General features: G+C 44.9%; 1 protein-coding gene across 3 annotated transcripts in view; it reads left to right on the top strand.

Moving 5' to 3' along the window:
* LOC147734906 (proto-oncogene Mas-like) overlaps nucleotides 1-16,106 on the top strand; it is a 57,693-nt gene extending 41,587 nt beyond the window's left edge. For 2 of the 3 annotated variants that reach the window (XM_086953097.1, XM_086953096.1), the window contains exon 2: nucleotides 13,890-16,106. In XM_086953097.1, coding sequence (XP_086809223.1) covers nucleotides 13,909-14,922 — 1,014 coding nt within the window. In that variant the 5' untranslated portion in view covers nucleotides 13,890-13,908 and the 3' untranslated portion in view covers nucleotides 14,923-16,106. Of the gene's footprint in view, nucleotides 1-3,266; nucleotides 3,377-13,889 lie in introns of those variants that run through there. The other variant, XM_086953098.1, reaches the window with a different exon arrangement.
* The last annotated feature ends 320 nt before the right edge of the window (nucleotides 16,107-16,426 follow it).

Raw genomic sequence — 16,426 nt, 5'->3', positions numbered from 1 at the left:
GGTCCGGATATGCGTGGACATGCGCCTCCCCAATGCGGCCATCAAAAGGGAAAGACACATCACCCCCACGATCGATGACCTGATCGGAGAGATGGCTGGGGCCCGGTGGTTTTCCAAGTTGGACCTCAGAGCGGGGTACCATCAGCTCGTGCTGGATAGAGAATCTCGGAACATCACGACGTTCTCCACTCACGTCGGACTGCGCAGGTACACCAGACTGAGTTTCGGGATCTCCAGTGCTGCCGAGGTATTCCAGAATGTCATCCAAGAGCTCATTGCCGGCATACCGGGGGTGATCAATGTTAGTGACGATATCATGGTGCACGCAAGGACAATTCCTGAGCACAACCAACGCCTGGCACAGGTGTTCCGCAGGCTCCGCAGCGCTGGACTTACTCTGCACCGAGACAAATGCGAGTTCCTTCAGACCAAGCTGGGGTTCTTCGGCTATGTATTCTCGGCCGATGGCGTTACTCCTGATCCGGACAAGGTCAAAGACGTCAAAGATGCACCTCCGCCCACGACTGTCACGGAAGTCCGAAGCTTCCTTGGAATGGTGAACTACTGTGGTCGCTTCATAAGAGACCTAGCTAACCTGACCCTCCCTCTGCGTGAGCTAACCAAAGACTCCACACCATGGAACTGGGGACCGGAGCAGGAAAGAGCATTCCAAGCCATCAAAAGTGCGCTGTCCAGCGACACCACGCTGGCGTTTTTTGACCCCAGACGTTTCACCCTTATTGCAGTAGATGCTGGACCGGCGGGATTGGGGGCCGTCCTGATGCAGAGAGCCCGGGACGAGATAGACTGGGCCCCCGTCGCTTTTGCCAGCCGGTCCCTCACGGACACTGAACAAAGGTACTCCCAAATTGAAAAGGAAGCCATCGCGATCCATTGGGGATGCCGGCACTTCCATCTATATGTATATGGCAAACCCTTCACAGTAGTAACAGACCACAAGCCACTGCTGTCGCTGTTCTCAGGTACATCATCCAAACCTCCCCCCAGAATTGAGAAGTGGATTCTGCAATTACAGGAGTACAACTGTACCATTGAGTACCAGCCAGGGGCAAAGAATCCGGCGGACTATCTGTCACGACACCCCCGGGCGGCCACCCCAGAGGAGATGGAGGAAGCTGAAGAGACGGAGGCCTATGTGCGATGGGTCGTGGCCAGATCATGCCCGCGCCCCATATCCCTGGAAGAGGTGGTGAGCGCCACGGCTCAGGACGCCTGCATACAGCGGGCCAAAGATCTGCTCCGGACAGCCAACTGGCAGAAAGCTAGGGAGAGCTGGAAGGTGCTCACCCCCGAGGCCCAGAAAATCATGGACGGTCTGTACCACGTGAGGGCTGAACTGAATGAAGACGAGGCAGGGTGCCTCCTGCGAGGGCATCGTCTGGTGATCCCGACGGCCTTGACGAGCCGAGTAGTTCAGCTGGCGCATGTAGGACACCAGGGAATGGTTAAAACAAAGGCCCGGCTGCGGACAAAGGTGTGGTTCCCGCTAATGGACGACATGGTGGAAACTGCTGTGCGCACATGCACGGCCTGCCAGACCACAGGTGACAGCCCCCGCGAAGCACCCATAATCGTGGAACCCAGGCCCCGAGGTCCTTGGGAAAGGGTCAGCATGGACTTTGGCAGCCTTCCGGATGGACGGCACACGCTAGTGATGGTCGATGATCACTCCAAGTACCCGGAAGTCGAAATTATCACCAGCACCAGTGCCGACTGTGTGATTCCCAAGATAGAGAAAATCATTGCCACGCACGGAGCCATGAAAGAACTCAGAACGGACAATGGCCCGCCATTTCAGGGCCAAGACTTTGCAGACTATCTCTCATCCCAAGGAATTCGCCACAGGCGCATCACCCCAAGATGGCCCCAGGCCAATGGAGAGGCCGAACGATTCATGAGAACATTAAACAAAGTAATCCGCATTGCACACGATAAAGGACAGTCTGTGGAGATGGCCATCTTCACCTTTCTCCGTAGCTACCGCCAGACCCCTCACTCTACAACGGGGGTAGCTCCTGCACACCTTCTCCTAGGACGAGTAATAACGGACTCCATTCCTCATCATCCCCAGTGGGCCCCTGAACTGATAAAGGAACAGACTGTAGAAATGAAGAGGCGGGCCGCCTATGATCAGATCAGCAAGAAACGGAGGGCGGTGGCCCCCCACATCAAAAGAGGTGACCTAGTGCTCATAAAGAATCGGGCCACTGGGGGAAAATTCAAACTCAGTTATGAAAGACGACCATGGCGAGTCAGTGGTGTGAAGGGCACCCGCATCACAGTTACTCGAGGACGAGACAAGGTGACTCGCAACGTATCCCATTTCAAACTCTACCACCCGGCGAGTAGCGAGCCAAGGCGCCAGCAAGGCGACAGAGAAACCGAAACTGCAACTATGGTGCCGCCTGGTGAATCAACATCTCAGCACGAGGTCCGGCCACGTGCTGAGCAGCCGGTCCCTGGTGAGGATGTGGGCGGAGACCTGGAGGCCCTGGATGAGGCCCCAGATCCGGAGGGGGCCGACAACGAGGCGCCAAGCCAAGAGGTGGAGACTGGAACCGAGCCGATGACGCAGCGAGGGTCCCAGCGCCAGCTACGTGCTAACCCCACCCCCTCCAGCTGGCTGAGAGACTACTTTACGTAAGACTGTTCTAATTTATATGTGCGCCTGCCATGTTTTGAACTGAATGCGCTAGCATTTGTGAAAGACGCTGAAGGTACCAGTCCCGATGCCAATGAGACAGTGGGCTCGATCAGACTATATTTGCAATGTTACAGTGTGTTGTTGGTTTTGTTGTTTTTCGTGTTTTAGGAGGAATGTTGTGTCCCCGAGGGTCCGCCCCCGAGGTCCGGAGGGACGGACAAGTTGGTCATGTGACCGCCCTATAATAAAAAGAGGTCGAGCACGTGAGAGGGCGTTCAGAGACGCGCGCCGACCGACCAAGCAACTTTATTCCCAGTGTCTGGCTGAGTTTATTCTAGGACCACGTGCTAGGCCTAGTCAGGGTTAGATGCCCCTTGATGAGCGTACATCACCCGACACAACACTTGCTATTCTCTTTACCCCAGGATTGCCAACCGCCTCCGGTGCCGCTCTCCTTACTCAACACCTTTCTTTAGTTTTGCAAGGCCATGGCGTGCTAAGTAAAGCACTGTTTGCTGCCTTTACCCCTTCCGCTTCGCTCTCCCCCCTCTTAGCACACACGCGACCTTCTCCTTAACCTTCCCCTCAATGAGGCGGCAACGCCTCTTCAGTGTTCACTTCTCCTCTGCTGCAGTTGCTGTTCTGTCTGACCGCCTCCCTCCACCCCGGGGGTCTCCCCGCTCCGCCCGGGCACAAATCCGCCTGCACTTTGTAAGTAGCATTAACAATGTCTTTTCGGCAAGCATCTTCAAGTGTGGAACAAACTCCTGTTCCCATACCTGCAGTAGAACTTCAGAGGCGGGTTAGTTCTTGCCTTTCCCTTCCCCCTACTCGGCACGCCTTCAGCAAGTCTCTTCTGTGTTGCTTCTTTCTAATGTTTAGCACAACCCTTTTCCGCTGTGAACTTTCAACACTTCTCGTTTGCCGGTTTCACCTATCATCCCTCCTTAGAGTTGCTACTTCCCTTTTCAAGTAGTGCTCTTTTATCTGGGCCGTTTGGCGTTAGTGGGCTCGGGTGTGTTGCAGAATGCCTATAACTATGGCTTATGGTTGTCCATCCTTCTCTGGAGCTATTAGTGTGCATCCATCCCTTTCGTTTTCCTAGAGAGGTGCCATTCCAATCCAACCCACATACATCCACCCCAAACAAAACAAAACAAACATTTGCAGTGCAATAGTTCTCGCATGAGTGTGAGCTATGGCATTGTAAATTAACAATGCCTTTTATTTATATTTTGGTTTTTAAAACAGAGAAATAAAAAGTGTTGTCATTTATAATGCCAACAGCTTAAACTCTTGCAAATGCGAGACCTATTGCATTGCAAATGCTTGTTATGTTTGCAGCCAATTATACTGTCCCCTTCCCATCCATTTGTGCACTCAGTACTTAAACATTCATACATGCAGTTACATACCCATGCCACTCAATCGTTCATCCTTCCATTAATTTGCTCACTAATTCCTCACCCACCCATTTATTTTCACATACACACCATTGCAAATCTACAGAACCAACAGATATACTCACCAATCAATGGAGAATCACTTTGACCTTTAAAATACCCAGACTGATTGGCTTTGCCAAACTTGTTTAGGTTAAGAAAATCTTGTCCAGAACTGATTTATAAATCTATCTAAGTATCATCGTTTTTGGTCAAGTTCTCTGATTTCTTTCCCTAAGAGTGTAAGTATGGAACCTGGTGGTACCCCATGTGGTGATGTTAAATGATTAGAAGGGGTGAACACAGAGACAGAAATGAGAAATAATCTGGGAGTGCCATATCAAGCCATTCGGGCTCAAACTCTGGTTGCAAAAGACAATCTAAACAACAGGCTGAATGGTAAGGTGAACAGCAAAAACACAGCATGCACTCGAGTGCAGACACACAGGCATCAGCATTGAACAATCAGGCATGGAGCTTACTTGATGCAAGGCAACAAGCAGTTGCTTGTAGACAATATGACGTTAAACACTAGGGTAGAAACGTTTGAAGTTTCACACTTCTTAAGTTAGGAGTAAACAAAATGTGTCAACAAAAATGGCTGCACTATGCTGATGGGGATTGAGTGAACAGAACTTGAAGTGTATTCAAATGTTAGGCACCAGTATACCCTACTGAGTGAGTTGGGTGCTACCCAAATAAAGATAATATAAGATAAGATAGGATAGGATAACATAACACAACATATAATGGTAAATATCTTTAACACAGAGCTCTGATGAAGTGGCTGAGGACAGTCATTCTCTTGAACAGCCAATGAGGTACATTACTGGTTGGAATGTGGCTGTGTGTTCAATCAATCAATAAATCAATCAGGATGTTTAGAGCACGCTACCCACCTGTGAGGGTCTCAAGGCGCTGGGGGTGGGTGGGGCACGGCCCTGGTTCAGACGAAGAGCCAGGCCTTGAGGTTCTTCCTGAAGGTGTGCCGAGTAGGGGAGCGATCTTATGTTGACTGGGAGCTCATTCCAAGCTCTGGCCATGGTGTAGGAGAAGGCTCTTCCACCTGCTCTGCTTCGGTGGATGCACGGGGTATCTGCAAAGAGCCACCAGGAGTTGTCCCAAGCTGTGGAGTGGGTCCAAGGACGAGGACTTCTGTCTTCTCCGAGTTGAGTTTCAGACAGCTGCAGCTCATCCAACCTGCAACATCTTTCATTCCTTCTTGGAAGCTGAATCTGGTGGTTTTGGGGCCCTTCATGAGGGAGAGGATGAGATGGATGTTGTCAGCTTAGGATACAATGCTGAGGACGTGCTGTCTGACAATGGCGACGAGGGGGCCATGTAGATGTTGAAGAGCGTGGGGCTGAGCGATGACCCTTGTGGTACTCCGCAGGAGATCTCTGTTGGTTCGTAGAGGAAAGGCGAGAGTCTGATCCTTCGGATTCTGCCGGGGAGGAAGGAGAGGAGCTAGTCAAGGGCGCTTCCCTGTATTCCTGCATCATGGAGTCTGGCTGCAAGAGTATGGTGGGAGACTGTGTCGAAGGCTGCAAAGAGGTCGAGTAGGATGAGGGCTGCGGTGTGGCCTTGGTCGATGAGTGTGCAGATGTCATCAGTGGCAGTGAGGAGGGCGGTCTTGGTGCTGTGGCTGTTGTGGAATCCGGATTGGGAGGGGTCGAGGATAGAGCTCTCTTCAATGAAGTTCTTCAGCTGAGTGTTGCCGATCTTCTCTATGACTTTGACTGCGAAGGAAAGGAGAGATATGAGTCAGTAGTTCTTTATGTCCTTAGGGTCTGCAAAGGTCTTCTTGAGGAGGGGCTTGACTTCTGCCTGCTTCCAGTCATTGAGAAAGTGCCGGATACAAAGGACGAATTAATGGTGCATCGTAGCTCGGGCACTATGGCGGTGGCGGCTCTGTGGAAGATGTGCAGGGGTCAGGGATCCATGGGGGCTCCTGAGTGAGCGCTCTTCATGGTCGTGGTGGTCTCTTTGGTGGTGACCGGGGTCCAGGCAGTGTCGTAGGGCCGGCTATTATTCCTGGAGGGATGGGTGGTTACTGGGGTCTGCTCTCGGAAGTTGTCGTAGATGGCTTTGATTTTCAGGTGGAAGTAGGAGCTGAACTTGTTGCAGAGGTCCTGGGAGGGAGTGACATCCGGGGCTACGCTGGGGGGTTTTGTGAATTGCTGGATGATGTTGAAAAGTTCATTCAAGTTGCTAAAGTTGGAGAGGATTTTGTTCCGGTTAAAGCCCTTCTTTGTGGATCTTATTCGTTGGTGGTGTTCTGTCATGGCATTCCTGTATGTGCTCAGGTCTTCCGTGGTTTTGCTGTTTCTCTATCATTTTTTCTGACGTCTGCAAGAGAGTCTGGCTTCTTGGAGGTTGGTGGTGAACCAGGTTGCCTACAGGGGAGGTTGTCTGTCGGCGGTGCTGAGGAGAGCAAGTTTGTCTGTGCAGTTGGCAATCCAGGAGTGTAGTTAATTGGCTGCTGAGTTGCTGTCGGTCGAGGAGGGGGGGTCATGGATGAGGGTGGAGTTGAGGTGCTTCTCTGTGGCCTTGCTCCAATTCTTTCTTGGAGGGCAAGGAGTGGGCTTTAGAGTGGTGGTGGTGCTGAAAGAGAAGTCTAGTCTACGCAGTGGTGGTCCATCCAGAGGGGCTGCGTGGTGTGGCTGAAGCAGATGTTGTTCCCACCGGCAAAGATGCGGTCAAGGGTGTGTCCTGCCTTGTAGGTAGGGGTGGTGTTGAGCTGTTTCAGGCTGAAGGTTGTCCAGGAGGGCGGTGGAGTTGGGGTCGCTGATGTTGTCAAGGTGGAAGGTCATGTCTCCGATGAGTATGTAGTCCATGGAGGCAATGGTGTGTGGTGCGGTGGGCAGTCAAAATATCGAATTTTTAATATTGACCTACAATTATATCGTGTTTACAATATCGTAGGGACAGAATATCGATGTCAAGAATATCGTTGAGCAGAATATCGACCTGAAGGTAAGTAATATAATTTTGTTTATAGCAAAGTTAGTAATATCAAAGTAATATCGTAAGCAAAAATTTTGTTAATAGTACCGATATTTATATTAGTGTTATGTATTTTAGTATGTATTTTATATGTATGTCTAAAACATTTTGTAATGTATTTTAATTATTGCTAAATATATGTATTAAATGAAATTAGTATTTTTTAAAGTAAATTTTGCGTTTTAGTATCAGACTGGGTTGTGGGTTTATGGGGGAATAGTGTGAGACGTAATGTAAATATAATAATTTAATTCATATTTTTTTATGTATTGTTACTAATTATTAATGTATTGTTAATTCATTATTATTGGCCATTAATTTGTAATAATTTATTAATGTATCATTATATTAATTATAAATAATTGATTATTTTATTGATTGATTGTTATTGTTAATTAATGTATTGGTATTTAATTAGTAATTGGTAATTATTTTTTATTAATTGAATAATAGATAATTTAATTAATTATGTTAATTTTTATGTGTAGCGGGTTGTGGGTTTTTGTGGGAATAGGGTGGGAAGTAATTTAATTAAAAGAAATGTATTCATATTTTTTAATGTATTGTTATTGATGAATAATGAATGATTAATTAATTAATTATTAATTGGTACTTAATTTTTATTAATTGAATAATTTGTAAATATATTAATTGTAATGTATTTATTATTATGTTTTATTCGTTGTAATTGGTAATTCATTTATTATTAATTGTTATTTATTTTTATTAATAGATTAATGGCAAATTATAATAATTGTGTTTTTGTTTATGTGGAGTGGGTTGTGTGTTTATGGGGGAATAGGGTGTGAAGTAATTTAATTTTATTTTAGCAATATTAATTTAATTTTATTGGTATTTAATATTAATTTCTTAGTTAATTAAGTTTAATATCTTATTTATTTTACAAAAAGTATTTACTGGAGTGGGAATAGTAATTTTTCCCCTACGCTAACCAACACTTTCCCTACTGTTGCACTCCCTGCAGTGGGAATACAAATTTTTATCCACCCGCTATCCAACACATTCCCTACTGTTGCACTCACTGGAGTGGGAATAGTAATTTTCCCCCAACGCTATCCAACACTTTCCCTACTGTTGCACTCACTGGGGTAGGAATAGTAATTTTTACCGCTACGCTATCCAACACTTTCCCTACTGTTGCTCTCTCTGGAGTGGGAATAGTAAATTTTACCCCTACGCTATCAAACACTTTCCCTACTATGGCACTCACTGGAGTGGGAATAGTAATTTTTTACCCCTACGCTATCCAGCACTTTCCCTAATGTTGCACTCACTGGGGTTGGAACACTAATGTTTATCTCTACGCTATCCAACATTTTCCTTAGTGTTGCACTGTTTTGAGTTGGAATAGTAATTTTATTACCTCTGCTATCTAATATTTTTTATAATATTTTTGTTGATGTAGTATAGAATTTATATTAAAGAGAGTAAAAAAAATGTTTTATTAGTTGTATATATTTATTTAATTTGTAAGTATATTATTGTTTAATATATAGATGTATTTAAAATGTATTTGATAGTTACATTTTTTTAAATAAATTAATACAATAATTATAAAAGAATATAAGTAAGTATATATTATATATTACATGTACATGTTTAATTTATTTTTACAATATATATATTATTTATAATTTTTAAACATTTTAATTTTATTTTAATTACATGTATTCTTTACTTTATTTTACATTCCTTTTTAAACTTAAATAACAAACGATATTTTTAACAACGATATTTCTGACATCAATAATTTTTTTTCTCAATATTGTTGTACTTACCATAATGAAGATAATATGTCGATATTCTTGATCTCGATATTTCGCCTCCGATATTTTTGACGTCGATATTCTTGTAGTCGATATTATGTCAGTGATTTGTGTGGTACAATGAGGTCAACTATGGTATTGGCGAACGAGGCATGAGGTCCGGGGGAGATCTGTAGGAGCGGGCGCCTCAGAGTGTGGTTCTAGGGCGGGTCTGGATCTGGAAGTGGTGGTTTTCGGTGGTGGGGAGGAGTCACTCGTGATGGTGCTGGAAAGTCGGAGGGGGAACTTGAGTGTGATGGTGAGTCCTCCTCCTGGGCGGTTGGGGTGGTCCTTCCTCTGGAACTTGTAGCCATCGGGAATGTCAATGGCGATTTCAGGGGCGGAGGAGCCGTGGGTCCAGGTTTCCGTGAAGTAGGCGACATCTGGTGAGAGGGTGTCGAGGAGGTCCGAGATTTCTATGACATGTCTGTGCAGGGGGCACACGTTGAGGAGGATGCACTTCAGGGTTTTGGGGGTGTTGGCGTCCGGCGTGGGAGAGGCGGCCATGGTGGTGCAGAGGGTTGTGAAGGTTCGGCAGCAGTGGCGGCAGGAGAAATGGTCGTGGGTGGGGTTTGGCGTCGACAGCTGGCATTTCTTGTTCCTTCTGGGGTTGTGTGCAAGGATGGTGCTGAGTCGTACCGGTGGGTGGCTGGAAACCAGGGTCCCTGCTGCAGGTCGCAGACAGGCGCAGATAGGTGCAGACGGGTGCAGCCAGGTGAAGAGGCTTACCACCATTAAATAGGGTAACGGGGGAAAGGAAGTGTATTTGGGAGGTGGGAGCGGGAACCGGCAGGGGGAGGAGCTGCAGTGGCAGCAGCAGCAAAAAATGGGCACGGAGGGCATGAAACAGGCACAGAAGAAGAAGTTGATAAGGGGCACAGTAAAATTAAAACAAACAAAGAATAGAACACAAAAGGACACAGGGACACAAAAGACAGACTCAAACCCCTACCTAGTAGAGAGATGGAAGAGGCAACTGTGGAGGTACAGCCAGCAGAGCTGCATGGGTGGATAGCTGTTAGCAGTACCATCTGTTAAGTCAGAGCCATTACCATAACTGGTCATCTAGAGAAGCTGTTAGGGCAAGGTATCAGGACATTTTTAAAAATCCATGGGTTAAATATAGGTGCAGGTGGCTTGATTGTGGCAGACTAAAACACTGTTGCAGGTGAATTAGAGGTTATTGAATGCTACGCGTAACAATTGGAGTAGTTTACACAAGTGTGCCGTAACCTTATTGTTGGATCTAAAAATTAATATCAAGAATATGCCTGTAACTTATAACCCTCAGGATAGCAAGCCTGGCAAGGTGAAGATTTACTCAGGGAGGTGATGCAGATTCAACACTTAGGGGTCGATTCCGATTCGGGAAGGTAATCATTGTACCCGACATCGCCCGGTTATTTTTTCCGACCGAATCATACATACTCCTTCCGAATGTGCAAGTACGATGCAAAGTGTAAAAGTTCTTAACGATTCGGTCGGGTAATAAACTCTAGGTACGATTCGGTAGGAAAGGAGCCTGTTGTGTCAGACTCGTATGCCACTTAGTCCAGTATTATAATAGCACATTAGACAAGTACGCTGCACCGTCTTGTACCCATTTTTTGTGTTCTGGTGCGATTTGGAGCATCAATACGCCTCGTCCAAATGCTGAAACTTGTGGGAAGCGGACCCTGTACGATGCGTTTTCAAAACGCATTGTACATGCGGATCTGGAAATGTGTTGGTTGGAGCCTCTGTACGACGTGTACTCCGGGTTTCCTGAGCCTGTTAGGTACTGACATAGAGCACAAATCGGACCTGACGATTCGGTCGGAATTTGACTGGAATTCGCATCGTACTTGCATGTTAGGAGAAAAAAGCTCCGGATACGATTCGGTCGTCTGGTAAACCTCCGAATAGCATTAGGAAGGCATTTTTTCCTGAATCGGAATCGACCCCTTAGAAGCAAGGTTATCAATCAACCAAAACGCCAGGGGTAGCGGAAGTGACATCACACGCTATAAGACCTTTACTTTTACTCACACACTCATACTGATACATAAACACACATTCACTCATATACTTACCTCTCTTACATGAGCACATTCTGACCCGTAAGCACACACAATATACATTTAAAAGCATCTTTCTACTTACCTTAACTGCCAGGTAGGGTCATGTTCCAGTTAATTGTACTCCATTCTGTTTATTAGACAAACAGTCAATAATGTAAATGTAAATGTATAGGCATTTATATAGCGCACTACTTACCCGTAGGGTCCCAAGGCGCTTCGACCGCTGCGAAACCCTTCCTGGCTTCCCTGAGAGATGGTCCCTTATTGGGTATCTCCAGGGTGAGACCAGGCATCCCCGGCGGTCTGGTGGGGCCGTTAGTGAAGATGAGGCAAGCTAATGCCCAGAGTTGCCGAGTGTGATCGCTGATCAGAGTGGGCACCGAGGCGAGAGAATTATTGAGTCCGCTGACCCTGGTCCAGAAACCTGCCACGCCGGGAATCGAACCCTGGTCCCGGCCCGTCCTCTGCTCTCGGGTCTGCCGCCTCTAACCAGTGAGCCACACTACTTCACTATATTTTACTTTACAATAATATAATGTTTACCACTAATAGTGTAATACAAAACTGACTGAAAGCAAGGCGCCCCAAAAAATGGTAATAAGGACAAACTGTTCCTGTATTCCTGTAACTGATTTTGCCACCTCTAAGTCCAGGGGTCGCAATTGTAGTGCCAGGGTTCACAAAGAGCAATCTAGGGGTCGCAGCTGCAACCCCTGGTGACCCCTAAATGACTTCCATATGTACTAGTCAGTACAACAGCCAAATATCCTTTACTAATAGAAAGTCCAATCACTGCTTTACTATTCATAAAATGAAATGTCCTTCATTATACACAAAGCTAAATACTACATTTAAAATAATGATGAACATTGCTTGCCCATTTCAATGCCTTGCTCTTGAATCAATGGCTTACCTCCCTATCGCTTTTTTTGTCTCACCCCTGAAGCATTTAAGCTGCATCCTGTGATTTCATTGGTTGAGTATATCCTTCCACTGCTTATATAAGGGATCTATTTATTCTGCATGCTTCTCTGGCATTTGAGTTGTAGCACTTGATGATAGTGCATGTCCTATTCCTTTTTCTCTTTCTCTCCTATTATCTCTTTCTCTGTGTCTCTCTTATTATACCCTCCCTTTTTTCTACCTCACCATCATCCTCATTTATCCTCACTTCTGTATTTCCTCTGCTGCCCACTGCCTCCTATCACACTATTTCCCCCTCTCTATAACCCCATTCTCTGCTAATAAAGGGCAGTGCTGCTTTTCGATCTCTCTCTCTCTCTCTTTCTCTCTCTCTCTCTCTCTCCCGCTCTTTCTCTGTCTCTATCTCTCTCCCTCTCTCTCTCTCTATCTCTCTCTCTCTCCTTATCTGCTGCTTCCATTATAGGTAGTTCTTGAAGTATTTCATCGCGGGGAACATCGTTTACAACAAAACTTTTACCCCGCACTACCATTACAACGCAGGAATTACAACGAAAGTCATTACAACGACTTTCGCTGGAGGGCGCTGTTGGATAGGAAATAGTTTAATTTTCTATCCAACACCTTCCCTACTATCCACGGGGACTGGAGTTGGAATAGAAAATTAAACTATTCCACTATCCAGCGCCCCCCAATGCAAGTCGCTGTAAGGACTTGCGTGTAATCCCCGCGTTGTAAAGGCATGCGTGGTAAAAGCATGTGTTGAAACGACATACATCCTTTCATCGCAAGCATTGACAAAGGAAACACGCAGTGGGCATCTATCTTGAATGGTTATTCTTCTTCAAAAATGTTTGGTGCATTGTGTCATAATGCAAAGTGGTGGCCATCTTGGAAGTATTAAGAGTAGCAGTCCAAGAGGGCCTGCCTGCCACTATTACATTTGCCAGTGCTTACAGCCCAAATCTACAAACAGTACAAACATTGCAAGCCAATTGCAGTGGATGTACATTTTGGAATGGCATTTTCTATACTTTCAAGATAGGCACCACGCTTTGCCTAGCGACCATCCATCACTATTTGCTTTACCAATGCTTGTGGTGCAGATTTCAAGTGCTGGCAAAGCCAACTGTGGCCTGTGGTCATCTTTAAATGTTATATTTGTATTCTTTCAAGATGGCTACCATTATATGCAACATGACAGCCAACTTGCAAATGTATACCAACATTGTTTTTCATATATTTTGATAAAGCATTCCAAGACAGAGTTACATTCAATTTAGATGCAATATGTCAGTCATCCCATACGTTTACAAAATAGCATTTCAAGATAATAGTGTCAACATTGAAACTTGGGAAGCTGTTTTGAGTCCTAGCATTGGTTAAACTTCCTGTGATTATGGAAAAATCAATTGATCTCTCAGTGTCTTAAAAATATTAATCAGATGTTGTGTAATGTAATCTGGTGCTTAAATAAAATACTCTAATACCCTACGGCCAGGTTTGTGTTACATAAACTGCCCCAAAAAAATGAACTCCTACTGCTTTTGGATTTGCCAATGCTAGCATCACTCTTCTAGAAGCACTGGAAAATACAATTGCGCAGCAAACCGTCATTGATAAAACTAGACCCATTTGGCTTTGGCAATGCTTGTTTGAAGTGTTGGTCAAGAAGATCATACTGTACTGTTCCCAACTCTTTCATTGCCGATGGAAAAGATTCCCTGTACAAACAGGAATTGCAATCTGCTGTTAACCACTGTGCTGGGAAGCCCCAGGCTACACATTCCCAACTCATTTTGTTAGAGGCAGATTTATTGGAGGCTCAATTCCAGATCAGTCCACATGAATTTATTTTGATTTGCATTCCACCATATTCCCAAAATTTGTGCATGACCTTTTTGTTTGAGTTTGTTATTGAAACTATTATTCTTACAACTAAAACGAGTTGTATCTTCTTTCCCAATAGGGCACTTGAAGACTCCACCATGGCAGATGCAGGAAGCATTTCCAGTAACATCACCAATGCTCCAGGTTTTAATGAGACAATGGAAGACAATCCAGTAATGGACTCGTCCACCAGTTTCATCATTGCAGCTGGTTTCATTTTGTTTATCAGCTTCTTTGGAATTATTGGAAACAGTTTGATCTTCTGGTATCTATGTTTTAAAATCAAGAGGACTAAGTACACCATATACATTATCAACCTTGCTGTCGCTGACTTAATCTATCTCATCTTCATCTCTGTGGTGATGTGCATCACAATCCTTCTTTTTTTAAATCAGAAACCAGCAGAGGACCCATTGACAGTATTGTTTGGGCTGGAGATCACACTCGGCCTTGGGAACTATGCTGACATGTTTCTACTGACTGCAATTAGTGTGGAGAGATGTTTGGCAATCTATCACCCCATGTGGTATCGGTACAAACGACCAAGCTTCCAGTCCTTGGTTGTGTGTGTCATAAGTTGGGGTCTTGCAATTCTTGTGACTCTGGTGGACAACCTCGGTTGTCCCCCAGACAAATTTGGTACAGTGGCGGCACCTTGTACCGCAGTCCACACATTTTTATCAGTGTTGGTTTACTTGCTAATTATACCCACTATGGTTATTTCCAGCCTGATTATGCTTATCAAGGTTAAAAAATCCTCAAAGCAAAACCATCCACCAAAGCTTGTCATTGTCATTGTGGCAACCGTCATTGTCTTTCTCATTTCAGTAGCACCCGTCAGAGCATTATGGTTGCTACTTTATCTGCAGGTCCTTCCTTCAGAATTCACTGGTGCGTTCTTCTTTGCGGTTTACATGTGTATCTCAATCAACAGCAGCGTCAACCCCTACATCTACTTTTTGGTGGGAAGGCAGAAAATGCAAGGAGTCTGGAACTTTCTTGAGAAAGCTCTGAAGAAGGTCTTTGGAGAAGATGAAGACAACGAGGAAGGAGAAAAAAGAGTGACAAAACACCATGAAGAGGGAGACACCACAGAGTCCAACATCAGTTAACCAGGGCTTTCCATTTATTTCCTAAATACTTATGAGGGGAAATGCACATTGTAAGTACCAGACAAGACGTTTTTTGGTCTCTCTGCTAAATTGATACACCAGATATCTTCATGGGCTATCATGAGGCCCGTTCTCTCTGTATGCAGTGGAGGCTAGAAAGGTTCATTGGTTCTCTGGGAAAATACCTCTGTGTATTATACGCCCTCAGGAAGCTAAGAGGGGAGCATAATGCTTAGCATATAGAAAATGTGCTGTAGGCATGTGTGGACATGCACACGCATGATCAACACCATCCGAACTTTGCCCTTTCCTGGTAGTACACCAACATGGTCAAATGTAAAGAAAATATGGCTTCCGTCGAAAGAGACCAAAACAAATATTAGTCCTAATTGTCTGAAGTAGCGGATCCTCTCCTGAGCAGTAATGAGAAAACAGCTGTAGTAAAGGATCCAAGGACATATGTAAAAGGAAATTGGGCAGTGCTGCGGCACATTTTGCAGCAGTGCGCTGTGCTATTTACAAAATGCAGGAATGTGCCATATTTACAAGAATGTGGCACACCGCTGTGCTTTTCCTAGAACTGGGGCTAAACATAGCTGCCAAGACCAACACAGACACCCTTGCACCTTAGTGCAAGAGTACCTGTGTTGCAGAGATTACATTTTTGACCCAGAACTTAAAGAATTTATATTTTCCCGGGACTTTGCCCATGAAATAAATCAATTCGGATCACATGAAGTCACATTGGCATCTCTCTCCCACACCCAACTCGAAAGCTTCTTAAAGGATGTCTCTGGTTCTATAAGCCAACTTCTGGATATAACCTATTATATGTCAAAGAAATAGTGGGAAGAGGTGGTTTCTTGCTTTCATCCCAAGGTCTCTCAACGGTACCTAAATTGGAACCCGGATCACGTCATTCATCGCTATTGGATGTTATTTAATGAATTTGCTTCTTTGAAATGTACTAACAGCAAGCCCTACGCATAATACAGTGGAAGATCTTTAGCTTCAGAAATATAGCCTTGATTTATTTTCACATTGTGTAAATACTCAATATTTTGTGTATCATGTTCATAGCATATGGGCAATCAAAACAGTCAAACTTGCTCCAGCTACAGAAGTCTAATGCCTAATGTTTCCTCCAAAACGTGACCTCTTATAGGCATACATTTGTACATGTGCATGTGAAAAAAATGCTACACAAATGACCCATAAAGACACCATGTCCCATACATCCACACACATTTTGCATTTGTTTACTCCCCGCCACCTTCCCTGAACTTTCGCATAATACTATCCTCCACAGGAGTAAATCTACAACTGAGCTGATGATACAAATGTGCCTACAATGTATGTGTGTTCATCCCAAAACTTGAAAGTCCACCGATTTTGGCTGAGGTGTCCACACTGAATACAAGATTTAGTTGCATGGAGCATTTTGCCACATTCTTGAAACGTATTCTGCGATAATTCACATTTGGCAAATCACTTTTATGAATTT

The sequence above is a fragment of the Lissotriton vulgaris genome, chromosome 1_2 (assembly GCF_964263255.1).
Source record: "Lissotriton vulgaris chromosome 1_2, aLisVul1.2, whole genome shotgun sequence".
Taxonomy (NCBI): Eukaryota; Metazoa; Chordata; class Amphibia; order Caudata; family Salamandridae; genus Lissotriton; species Lissotriton vulgaris.
The sequence above is the reverse complement of the archived record's forward strand: the minus strand, read 5'-3'. Positions and strand labels throughout refer to the sequence as shown.